This window comes from Lolium rigidum, chromosome 3 (assembly GCF_022539505.1).
Source record: "Lolium rigidum isolate FL_2022 chromosome 3, APGP_CSIRO_Lrig_0.1, whole genome shotgun sequence".
Classification (NCBI taxonomy): Eukaryota; Viridiplantae; Streptophyta; class Magnoliopsida; order Poales; family Poaceae; genus Lolium; species Lolium rigidum.
Window position 1 is genome coordinate 306,612,255 of NC_061510.1, and position 12,209 is coordinate 306,624,463.

A 12,209-nucleotide genomic window follows, 5' to 3' on the forward strand; every position below is an offset into this window, starting at 1 on the left:
GTCTAGGTTACTACCTTCATAGTGCGTAGTAACTTATATGTGGTGTCATGCATTGTGTTATTTATTATGTTGTAGACTCATTTTATTTTGGGGGTGTGATGTTATGGTAACATAACTAGTTACCACCTCACTCTCTTTCTTCATTTATTGGCATGCCATGTCACCAAAATACCTTGAGATGTGTGATGTTACTAGCTATGTTACTCCCACTATGAGCAGTCTTAGACTAGTCACAATGGGAAGTATCATAGACTAGTAACATGCATATAATACTAGTTTATGATACAACACCTACAATGCATAGTATCATAAATTAGTATCATAGTTTTATCATATTTAATGTTTTGTAGAATCTCAATGCAAATATGTGTACATGATGTGTTTGTCACCAATTTTTTTAGTTTTACGTGCTATGATACCGTATCTACCTATGATACTATTCTCACCTCTCTCCTCATTAATTGATGTGCCACATCCGATTTTTTCTTACATGGCATGCATGATACAGTACTACCTATGATTCTTCCATTGTGGTTAGTCTTAGTGGAACCACATGCTGCCTGCCAACTGCCACGAGACAATTAATAAGTAGCATTCATCCAATAAAACTTGGTGAGCATCCCCCGTATCTGGTATAAAAAGACATCATACAACGAATCCTTCCGGAAAATGCACGAATGAAGAGAGAAGAAATTCATTCCCATGTTTTGAACCTGACCATTGAACGTGAGATGAAAATATTAGCAGCCCGGCCCGGTCATGGGCTTGGGAGACCTTGGGAATTCATAGATAAGCCCTTCATGTATTGGATGGTGACTTGTTTCCTCTCCTAGTGTCGCGATGAGCTTCTCACTCCAGCAGCATGCCGGGTCAGTCCGTGAGTTGTGTACTCCCACGAGACTGCGAGTTCAATACATAACCGGGTCTAGAAACAGCAGGTTCAGAATTATTGAGCTTACTTATAATTGATTAATCGATCCCTGGGAGTTCAGGCGAGCGATCGAGATATCATAGCTCTGAATCTGAAGCTCGGATCATACAGTCGCTCGTGAACTCCAAAAAGGAACTCCCCTCTTCCTTTCAAGAAGGGAGCAAAAATTACAGCAGCGGCAGCAGCAAGCAGCACGGGAGGAGAACGGCAGCAAACAACAGGAGTACAAAAACTAGAACTGCGAAGAAACGGCGATGGTAGTAGTGGTAGCTGTTGTGTAGATTACTTCATAGCCAAGAGGCGCGCGCCTACTGCGGAAGCTTGGACCGAGTCACTCGGCTGCCGGGGCCGCCAGAGTCGCAGACGCGGCCATCCTGGGGGAGCTGACGGGGAAGAGCGGGAGGAGCCGCGGCGGCTCGGCAGCGGCGCCACGCGGCGAAGGGTGGAAGAAGAACCCTCTGTCAGCGATGGCCGCGCGCTCGGCGTCCCCCGAGGACGACGCTGGCGAGGGGTTGAAGGCGTCGCCGGTGAGCAGCGTGACCGGGCTGAGCTTGAGGGACGGGAAGTCCAGGACGCTGGGCGAGAGGATCTCGGGCGTGGCGGCCGCCTTCCTGGGCGACGCCGGCGCGCCCATCGCCAGCGGCGCGATCATCTTGAGGTTCTTCATGCTGCTCCGGCGGTCGTACAGCTTGAACGACGGCTTCTTGGGCCGGGTCGACGCCTGGCTGGCGCCGATCCCGGCGCTGCTGTTGCCTGCGGCGGGTGCTGCCGGCGCGGCGTTCTTGGAGGGCTGCTCGGAGCCGGTGAGCATCTGGACGACCTGCTTGAAGGAGGTGGTGTCGGCCTGCACGAAGGTCGTGGGGAAAGGGGTGGTCTCGATGGTGCGGGGTACGGGCCTGGGGGAAGGTGGAAGGTTGTGGTGCGGTTGCGGTTGCGGGCGGTGGTAGGGGTGAGACGGCGAGGTGGAGGACGACGACGTAGAGGAGGTGGAAGACGACGGCGAGTTGGGATCCTGCGGAGGCATGGGGAGGAACTGCTTGGTAGTACAGGGCTCCATTGAAGAGAAGCCTTGTGGCTGCTGTGTACGTGAGATTCTGGAGGGTGGAGGAGAAAGGATTGGAGGGGAGGAAGAGGGTGGGGAGGTTAAGAAGGGAGACGGGAGGGAGTTAGAGATGCATTGTTGTTGGTGTGAATGAGACTTTGGAGTTTGGATGGATCCTTTCGCTCTCGCTCTCCCTAGGGTCCGTTTTCTTCAGCTTTTGTTCCCTTTCTTGCGGGATTTTCTCAAATTTTTCCTGGTCTTTTTTCTGAGAGAAGTCCAATTTACCCCCTAAACTCGATTTAAAGTTCAGATTATAACCTTTAACTTTACTTTGATTCAATCTTCAACCCTGAATTCTCTACGAGCACGAGTGAGTCCACGCAGTGAAGCCGATGTTGTGTTGTTCGAAATCAGCGGTGCACTGGACCCCTACGGAGGTGGCTAGCAGAGTGATTTCCTGTAGAAACCCAGTACGTACACATAAGTATATGTACATCATTAGTGCTGCCCCAGTTCTTGTCACTTGCACCGTGTCCATTAGCCTTCTCTGCTTCCGTGGCCTGCTTGAAGATTAGGAGCGTGGTTGGTTGCTTGCGAAGTCCTTTCTCGCTTGAGCTGTACCAAAATTCGTGCGTTTGGTAGACCACTCGAAAAAATTTCATGCATAACATGTTTATTTAAGCAGACCAGATGTACGCAAAAGTAAGCCTGCGAGGCACACTCGATTCCACCATTCTTCCGCATCCAGAGCGCAATGTGGGAAAAAACGTGCACGCGTCGAAAAGAGTGGGAGAGGCCGCGACGAATCGAAAAAGCGCGCCATAAATCCCCTCACCACCCTCTCCCCCCTCTCACTCTCCGCCTTTCTCACCCGCCCTCTCCTCTCCCTTCTCGCCACCGGTGGTTGTACTGCCACCGGCAAATCGAAAACCACCGCGACAGCGACAGAAGAGCAGGAAATCGAGGCCTTCAACGACATCGACTCGAACTCGTTTTTCCCGGGTTGAAGCTACTTGGCAAGGACAGTAATGGATGTAAGGCTCGAATCCAAGGTCATAGGCTTCAATGTGCTTAGATATGTGTGGTATTGATATGAGTTTTGGTTGCTTGTTTAGCACATGCACGGTGATTTTTTTAGTTTGTGGTAACTTCTTGTTCGGATGATTTATTTTTCTTGTTCTTCTTGTTGTACCACAAATTGTTGTCTTGAAATAGGATGATCTATGTTCACATACTTGCTTGCCACACTAAGGATCTTATTGGTAAGGCCAGATCTGGTTTTTAGGTGGAATGAATTCAGTTGTTGCATTGAAAAGTTAAGATTTATAAGATGGTACCAAACCGCACTGACTTTAACTTGGATGCTTCAAAAACACTAGAGCCAGGAAGACACAAGAGGATTAAATTGAGCATGTGAATGAAACCGCATGCTCCCTGCCAATGGTCACGAGAAAAATAATAAATAGGCTTCGTCCAATAAAACATGGACATGTGCACCTACTGCCATGATATAAAAGGTACTAGCATACAACGAATGGAAAGTTCTCAGCTAACAGTAAATTTTGCAAAGACAAAGGAAAAGGTAAAAAATTCACTATCATTGCTCTGAACATGTTCTTCGGATGGGAAGCTAAAATACCAGGAGTTCAGGTTCCTGGGCTTGAATGACATCGGGAACTAGACGAAGAGTCTTTTTCATGTTTTGATGTATGCAAGAATTGGTCATTCGACACTATCGTCTAGAACTTCTCGTTGCAGATCCCGGGATCGCTCGCACACACTCAGTATTTGGCCATGGACACGTGTAGTACCAGGCTAACTTCATCCAGCACCAGAGAGTTGTGTCCCCTATCCCTCCAGAAATCCAGCTGCAGCAATATTACATGCCAGAAATTCTACTGCGTGGAATAAACTTTGCAGAGTGGAAACACCGAATAATTACATGCGGTAGTCTTCTGATTTTCCAAGTGTCCGACGGTTTCAGTAGTGTAAAGTTTTTGCTACAAAGTCTCTGACAAGGTCTCTTATAAGGTATCCAGCAAGTTTCGCATCAGCTGGTCTTATTACATTTTTTTTTATTTTAGGTGAATCAACGAAGCAAAAGGAAAAAAAATTCCGCTACAGTCAATTTTTGGAACAAAATGGACCGTGTCAGGTAGGGAAGCAAGAGGCTGGAAAGAATTTAAGCAGAATTTAAGCCTGCGAAGGATTATCAACTCTACCCATTAATAAAAGAATCAACATGTTGTTGGATAGTTAGGAGGGGCACTTCTAGCCCACCAAAGTTTAAATACTAGATTTCATAATTTGGTCTCTTATAAAGGCGGAATATTCGACGTTCCCGTCGATAGCGAGGTGTTTGTGGTGGACTTCGTCAATCTCAAGACTCACCGAATTAGTTTCTTCAACACAGTCTTTTGAAGATGCTGTTCATAAGGGTGAATGTGTACGCGTATGTGTGAGGGTCTGTAATTTACTGTGTTAAAAAAAATTCTACCCATTAACAAAAGGGAAAAACCATAGGCTAATTCTCCCGTGAGTTGATGTCCTGCTCGTCACTAACCTCCCGACACACCACCGCCGCCTCTTGATCTCTCTCGTACAGCCTCGCCGCTGGCCACGCCCGTCCGCACACCACAATCATCCCCTCTGCCTGCCTCGCCGACTCCGCCATGCCCCAGTTGCGCCGCCTAGTCTTAGGTTCAAGGACGAACCAGCCCAGCTTTTCTTGCTCCTCCCAGACCGGCTACGCCGCCTAGCTAGCTGCTCCTCCTCAGCGTTGCGCGCCGCCCCGCGCGCCTACCGAGCACTTGACCATGTCGTCTTCTTTGGCCTCCTCGTCCTACCGCCGCAGGATCCTCGACTCCAAGGTGGCGGCCACCCACGCGCTCTACTCTTCCCGCCTCCCCTCCCGCTCCAGGCAGACTGCGCACACCAGGATTGGCGCCACCACCACAGGTAAAACCTTCCCAAGCAATCCAATTAATCCCGGTGCGAACGGATAAGAGTGAACCTGATTGCTGGAGCGCACTGAACATGCTTGTGGAAATGCCTGTTAGGTGCACTTACTGGTTTATCCCGATTCCATTGTTTCATCCAGTAACTAGTTTGCAAGTGTGTATTTAAGCATGTGCTGATTGAACTGCCTGAAAAAATGTATTATGTGATAACAGGTCCAGTTCTTTTAAATAACCAATTAATGCTCATAAGTTGCTTGTGGCAATGTCTATTACTCTGTTACGGGTCATTTATCAGTTTCGTATTCTCCTGATTAAGTTAGTTATATACTAGGCGTACCAGTTTGTCAGCAGTCAGCATAGCCTTTTTGCCCGGTGAATCATGACAGAAACCCAGTGTCATTCGTGCACCTATGGCTAGCAACATGTAAATGAGAAGTAGTAAATGAAAAATAATTGCATTTTTACGCACAACCGCACAAGAAATTTTCTATCTTGGTATGGTTTAAATTCCCAGTCCTAGCCATTGATGCCCTGCAGCTTACCTATAACTCACTGTACTGATTAGATTTCATTTCACAAAATGAGCTACACTGTGTAAGTGCTACTCAATACATATCTGTTGGCTCTAGCTAATTCTTTGCATGTTTAACCTGTTTGACTGTTGTTGGTTGCTTCTCATGTGCAATACTATTAGTCTAGTGGTATTTAACACTGCTGTAGTTTTGGCCCTTTCGATGTTGCATCTGTTCTGCTCTATTGATTTTGGCTATCTCTTTCAGCTCACGGAGTTGAGAGTAGCATCATCAGTGTCCTAACTATGCATCACTGGGAGACCTTGAATCACATGGCCTACAAATTTGGGAAGCTTGACAGGGTTCATGGAAAACTAGCCTTGAAGATACTGGGTTCTATTGTGCAACAATCAGGCTTAGAGCGAATTACCCATATTTACTGCATGACTGCTCATATCCTCATCCAAGCTCAAATGCATCCACAAGCAATATCAGTGTTGAAGCATCTTGCTGTAGGAGGCTTCTCTTGCAGTGCTATATTGAGCGCTCTTTTGCGAACCATCTCCCGTTGTGATTCCAGTCCCATGGTTTTTGACCTTCTTGTCAACGCATATCTGAAGGAAAAGAAAGTTGTTGATGCAAGTAAGGCGATTTTATTGATGGATGCATGCGGATTTAAGGCTTCAGCTCATTCTTGCAATGCTGTCCTTAATGCTCTTGTGGAAGTTGGGGAATCAAAACATGTTTGGTTCTTCTTAAAAGAAATTCTGGCCAGGAAGTTCCCTTTGGATGTCATTACTTGCAATATTGTGCTGAATTCTCTGTGCCTTGAGGGTAACCTTAAACGTGCTAATCTTATGCTACAAAATATGAAGAGTTGCTCCTTAGCAAATGTGGTTACTTATAATACAATACTTTACTGGTATGTTAAGAAGGGAAGGTTCAAGGCTTCCATGTGTGTCTTCGAAGATATGGAGAAGAATTGTGTAGAGCCAGATGTATATACTTACAACATCATGATAGATAAGTTATGTAGAATGAAGAGGAGTGCACGTGCCTACCTTTTGCTCAAAAGAATGAGGGAAGATAACTTATCACCTGATGAATGTACATATAATACTTTGATCAAAGGTTTCTTTGATGAAGGTAAGATGAAACTTGCTATCTATATCTTCAACGAAATGCTGAAACAGAGCCTGAAACCAAGTCTAGCTACTTACACTACCTTGATTGATGGGTATTGCCGAAATGGGACCACTGATGAAGCTTTAAGAGTTCTATGTGAAATGCAAGTTGCTGGTGTAAAACCAAGTGAATTAACTTACAGTGCCATGCTGAATGGTTATTGCAAAGCTTCCATGCTGGGACATGCAATGAATCTTATTGAAGTTCTGAAAGCAAGAGGTACAACAATCAATAGGACTATGTATACTATTCTGATTGATGGTTTCTGTCAGCTAGGAGTGGTTTCTAAGGCCAAACAAATATTAAAGTGCATGCTTGTTGATGGGATTGATCCAGATGTTATTACTTACTCAGCATTGATTAATGGTATGTGCAAGATGGGTAAGCTGGATGAAACAAAAGAGATTTTGCCAAGGATGCAAAAAACTGGAGTTTTGCCTAATGAGGTGCTTTATACAACTCTAGTTTGCTATTGTTGTAAGGCTGGATATGTCAGAGAAGCACTGAAGTATTTTGTGGACATCTATCGAAGGGGCCTAACTGCCAATTCATTCATCCATAATACGTTATTATGCTCGTTGTATGGAAAAGGAATGATTGCACAGGCTGAGAAATTCAAACAATACATGTCTAGGATGCAGATATCATTTGATGTCGCCGCTTTCAACTGTATAATAGACTACTACTGCACCAAAGGTAACATGCATGAGGCATTCTCAGTGTATGATAATATGGGTAGATATGGTTGTTCTCCAAATGTTTACACATATAGGAATTTGCTTAGAGGATTATGCAAGGGAGGCCACTTGGTACAAGCAAAGGAGTTCATGGCCTGCCTTGTTGACATACCTTCTGCCATTGATCAGAAAACCTTTAATGCATTACTTCTAGGGATCTGCAAAGATGGGACACTAGATGAAGCTCTGGATTTATGTGAGAAAATGGTTACAAGTAACTTTCTACCTGACATCCATACCTACACGATTCTTCTTAGTGGTTTTTGCAGAAAAGGTAAAATTGTACCCGCGGTCATCTTGTTGCAGATGATGTTGCAGAAAGGGTTTGTCCCAGATATTGTTACATATACATGTTTGTTGAATGGTTTGATCAAGGAAGGCCAACTTAAGGTTGCTTCTTACCTGTTCCAGGAGATCATATGCAAGGAAGGCATGTATGCTGATTGTATTGCCTACAACTCAATGATAAATGGGTACCTAAAGGCAGGAATGATACATAAAGTAGATATGATGATTTGTGATATGCATCGTAATGAGGTTTCTCCAAACCCGGCTAGTTATAATATTCTTATGCATGGGCACATCAACAAGGGACATTTATCAAGATCTATTTATCTCTACAAAGATATGGTAAGGAAAGGGATTAGGCCAAACAATGTGACATATCGTTTGCTTATGCTTGGACTTACCAAACATGGAATGATTGAAATTGCAGTCAAGTTCTTGGAAAAGATGGTCTTAGAAGGCATTTATCCTGATAAGTTAGATTTTGACTTACTCATAGCTGCATGTAGTGAAAAATCTAGGATGCCTAATGCTTTACAGCTTTTCAACTGTATGAAGCGGTTATATATGTCACCTAGCAGCAGAGCATACAGTGCCATGATAAATGGATTAATCAGGAAAAACTGGTTGCAGCAGAGTTGTGATGTTTTACGTGACATGGTTGAAAGTGGGCTTGAACCAAAGCATACACACTATATTGCCTTAATCAATGCAAAATGCAGGATTGGGGACATCAATGGAGCATTCAGGCTTAAAGAGGAAATGGCAGCTCTTGGTGTTGTGCCAGCTGAAGTTGCTGAAAGCTCAATTGTTAGAGGTCTTAGTAAATGTGGAAAGGTTGAAGAGGGTATCATAGTTTTCTGTAGCATAATACGTGCAGGATTGGTGCCAACCATTGCTACTTTCACTACCCTAATGCATGGTCTGTGTAAAGAAGGCAAGATTGTTGATGCTTTGGACCTCAAAAGGTCAATGGAGTTGTATGGATTGAAGATTGATGTTGTCACCTATAATGTTCTAATCACAGGTCTGTGCAAGAATCAGTGTGTTTCTGATGCATTAGATCTTTATGAAGAGATGAAATCTAAGCAACTTCAACCGAACCTTACAACATACACCACAATAGCTGGAGCCATCTATGCATCAGGCAGAATTCTGGAGGGAGAGAAACTACTCAATGATATAGAAGATAGGGGCTTTGTTCCCTCATATAAGGATCAAAGTCCTGAATGGAGGTTGAAAAATGCAGTGAGGAAGTTAGACATGATAAGAAATTGCCGAAAAGCAATAACATCTGAGGATGATGTCGAGCCACTGCATGCAGATCATGAATCCATGCCTGCCAAAGACTGAAATCCTCTAGAAATTGAACTTTTCCACTTCAAAGGAAGTGATACATTTAATCGACATATATATGTATCAGTACCTTTGAGATTCCTTCTCCAAATCGCCATTTAGCTCATCGATTGTTTTTGCAATGGTAAGTTGTCTTCTCTCCCCACATTCTACTTGCGGCAAGGAAAGGACATATCAGGTGCATCTGTTCACTTTAATGTTACAATCTAAGTTGCTGGATGTCAGCATATAAGAACATAGTTACTTGCTTTGCTTTGTTCCATCATTTACTGGGCAGTGCTGCTATTTTTGCATTTTTTCTTCCTTGCTGCATAAACATAGTGTAGGGTCGCAAGGTTGCAGCTTTGCTGTGCTATATGTACAGTTTTCAGTAGAAAGACTCTGCGTATATTATTATTTTTGAATGTAGAAGAAACAAGAGCTCAACCGGTAGAAAATGGGTAAAGAGTAAAATACAGTATAGTTACTACCCGCATAACTGGAGAACATTATGTACTCTCTAGGAAGGAGAGATTACCCTTGTGCTAATGTTAAGAGTTGCTTTTTTTAAAATGTGCAACTTACATTAGCTTCAAATTTCAGCACATGGCTGGACTAGCATCCCAAATGAAGAAATCTTGTGCAAGATATATGTATTCCATTTGGATGAAATGATGAAGTGTTTCCGTAGGCACATGGCCACTGAGTGTCTCAAGTGAGCAGGATTGGTTGGATTTGTTATGGGTAAGTTTATTACTAGTTGGATGAACTTGATTGTACTTCTGTTCGTGTTACACAAACACACAGAAGTGAATACATTCAGAACATTAGTGCTAGCAAAGTCTCTAGTTAAACTCTAGGATTCCAAATAAGCAGTGAATTATGTAGGTCTGAAACATTGTAGTGAAAGAACTTCAAAGCTCAGGATGATGCTTAACATTGTGTGTTCCAATTTCCAGGTTAATTGTGGACTGGTAATTTTCAATCTTAATTATGTATTCAAGTTCCATTTGTTAATTCATTTTATGACCGGTCTATAGAACATAGTTTTTACATTGCATTATCTTATTTTTTTTTGTTCTGGTCATTATTGTAGGAAACTATGAAATTGTTCTGTTTATAATTTTATATCAATGTATGTTTCCCTATTTTTTTGTACAGATCATACAAAACAAATTCATATATCATTTCGGAGTTCAGATCTCAAGAACCATGAAGTTTCCAAGCATAAGAATAAGACAGTCCTCCACTGTGGACGGGATGTATTTATAAATGCACGTCACATAGAAGAGAAGGACTCGTTGTTGTTCACATTCGCTCCTGTTTTGAGGCTCTGGTCCTTGATTCTGATTATTGTGAAAAAATTGTTTTTTGTTCCGGCATCAAAGTTACTTGTAATGCTCAACAAAGAGGTGTGGATTATGTTGATATTTTGAATAGCTCCTGCGGTGACACCACAAGATCATGGGGAAGCTAAAGATTTCCTACATATGAAATGGGCAACTCAGGCCATCCTAGAAAAATAGCGAAGACAGTCATAAATATTCACCCGAGGATTCAGGTTGCATTTTAATTCTCTTCCCCATTAGCATTAGTTTCTGAATTATGTGTTCACAATACAGTTTATATCACATAAGATTATATTGTCATCGTTTTCACTGTTGACATTTTGTACAGAAGAGGACACTGAGGATAAAAAGGCAGCCACAAAATACTCCTCTGTGGATTCAGGTTACATTTTATTCTCTTTCTGCGTCAACATTATGTTCTGAATTATATGCACAGAATACACTATATTAGATTTTATTATTGTCATTTTCACTGTTAAGGATTCTGTACCGGAGAAGACACTGAGGACAGAAAGACAAGTACAAAATACTCATCCGAGGATTCAGGTTACATTTTGATTCTCTCTGGCTATCTGCATTAACATTACTTTCTGAATCATATGTTTGCATTTAGACCTTATTATTGACGTTTCCACCATTGACGGTTCTGACAATCCGCGTTAAGAAGGAAGCATATAATGGAATATCAAGACGCCATTGGTAGAATGAAACAACTTGGTATTCATTAAGCTCCCTCTTTCTGATTCGTGTTAAAAAGTTTCAGTGGAAATTGCTCCTTATTCAGGATACAACCATGGTTTTAAAGCACTTCATGATCTCTTGAGTCTGATGAATCCAGAGGTCCCTCAAAGCCTTTCTACATATTATCACCAACTGCATGTATGTATGACTAGGGAGCAGGAGAAGCATGTTGCCCCCTTCAGTCCAGGTTCCCATTTACGTGTCAATAATAAGCAAGGGCAGTGTTGGTGTCAACAATGTCTATGCTGTAGTAAGTCCAAATCTTTTCTGGGCACACGTTTGAGATAGGAAATGTAGTCCTTGTTCACTATATTTTCTTGAACCTGTTAAGGTTTCAGCTAACCTGTTGTTCTAATGCAACATTTTCTGTCTGGAAACAGGCCATTTGCAAGAAGTATGCTGCTGCGCATCTCCCAACCGAAATTAGGCTGTGGCACTCATGAGGGCAGAGAAGAGCAGGACCTGAGAAGTCCAGATGCATCAGAGGATTGGCAACGCACGAATGCTCGGGGGAGGTTGGCACAAGTTTGTTTGTCAACGACAACCGTCTGGAAGTCCGAAATATCTGCCTGTTCCAGCTGATGTCGAACCAAAGGAGGCTTACGATGATGGTGCAACATTATTCGTCACAATGTCAAGGGTTAGTTTCTAGTTTCCAGCACGAGGGAGTGATGGAGTCTGGTGGTATTCTGCACATTCGCTTTTGGTGGTTTTACAATCCGTTGTGTGTGGGGGCGGTACAGTTACTCTTAAAAAAAAGAGGGAGCAAACTATGTTTATTGTGGGGTTAACTAAGTTCTCTGATGCACAGTTAATCAAGGGGTATTTTTGTAGCTCGGAGAGGTCGCTAATGTTATGCTGGGGTAGTAAATCAATGCAATTCCCAGTACTGATTGTACAAGCTGTGGTTGTTAGTTATTAGCAATTTCCTATTAGGAGCATAGTTTCTAGTACCTACAGGCTACAGGGGGTAGTTTTTCCCTTGTGATTCTATCATACAACATAACAACAGTCCGTAGTTTCTTCAAAAAATTGTACTCCCTCTGTCCGGTCTGGACGGAGGAAGCACGCAGTTTGATTCGTTGGAGGTCCTCTAAAATATATAGAGTGACTGCTACAACCAATGAGATGA

At 43.1% G+C, this 12,209-nt stretch overlaps 3 protein-coding genes across 4 annotated transcripts; 2 read left to right on the top strand and 1 right to left on the bottom strand.

Annotated features, from left to right (window-relative positions):
• Positions 1 to 924: 924 nt before the first annotated feature.
• Positions 925 to 2,149, bottom strand: LOC124699809 (VQ motif-containing protein 4-like). The gene has a single exon (XM_047232050.1). The coding sequence runs from the start codon at positions 1,986 to 1,988 to the stop codon at positions 1,263 to 1,265; it is 726 nt and encodes a 241-aa protein (XP_047088006.1). The 5' UTR covers positions 1,989 to 2,149; the 3' UTR covers positions 925 to 1,262.
• A 2,640-nt stretch (positions 2,150 to 4,789) lies between these two features.
• Positions 4,790 to 8,014, top strand: LOC124696803 (pentatricopeptide repeat-containing protein At5g55840-like). Its single transcript, XM_047229472.1, has 4 exons — positions 4,790 to 4,931; positions 5,713 to 7,326; positions 7,522 to 7,945; positions 7,993 to 8,014. The coding sequence occupies exons 1-4, from the start codon at positions 4,790 to 4,792 to the stop codon at positions 8,012 to 8,014; spliced, it is 2,202 nt and encodes a 733-aa protein (XP_047085428.1).
• Positions 8,015 to 8,074: 60 nt separating this feature from the next.
• LOC124699810 (pentatricopeptide repeat-containing protein At5g55840-like) lies at positions 8,075 to 10,233 on the top strand. 2 transcript variants are annotated; one of them, XM_047232052.1, is made up of 2 exons: positions 8,075 to 9,132; positions 10,149 to 10,233. In XM_047232052.1, the coding sequence occupies exon 1, from the start codon at positions 8,100 to 8,102 to the stop codon at positions 9,003 to 9,005; it is 906 nt and encodes a 301-aa protein (XP_047088008.1). In that variant the 5' UTR covers positions 8,075 to 8,099; the 3' UTR covers positions 9,006 to 9,132; positions 10,149 to 10,233. The 2 variants fall into 2 exon arrangements, with proteins under 2 accessions (XP_047088008.1, XP_047088007.1); XM_047232051.1 differs by lacking the exon at positions 10,149 to 10,233 and adding an exon at positions 9,591 to 9,634.
• The last annotated feature ends 1,976 nt before the right edge of the window (positions 10,234 to 12,209 follow it).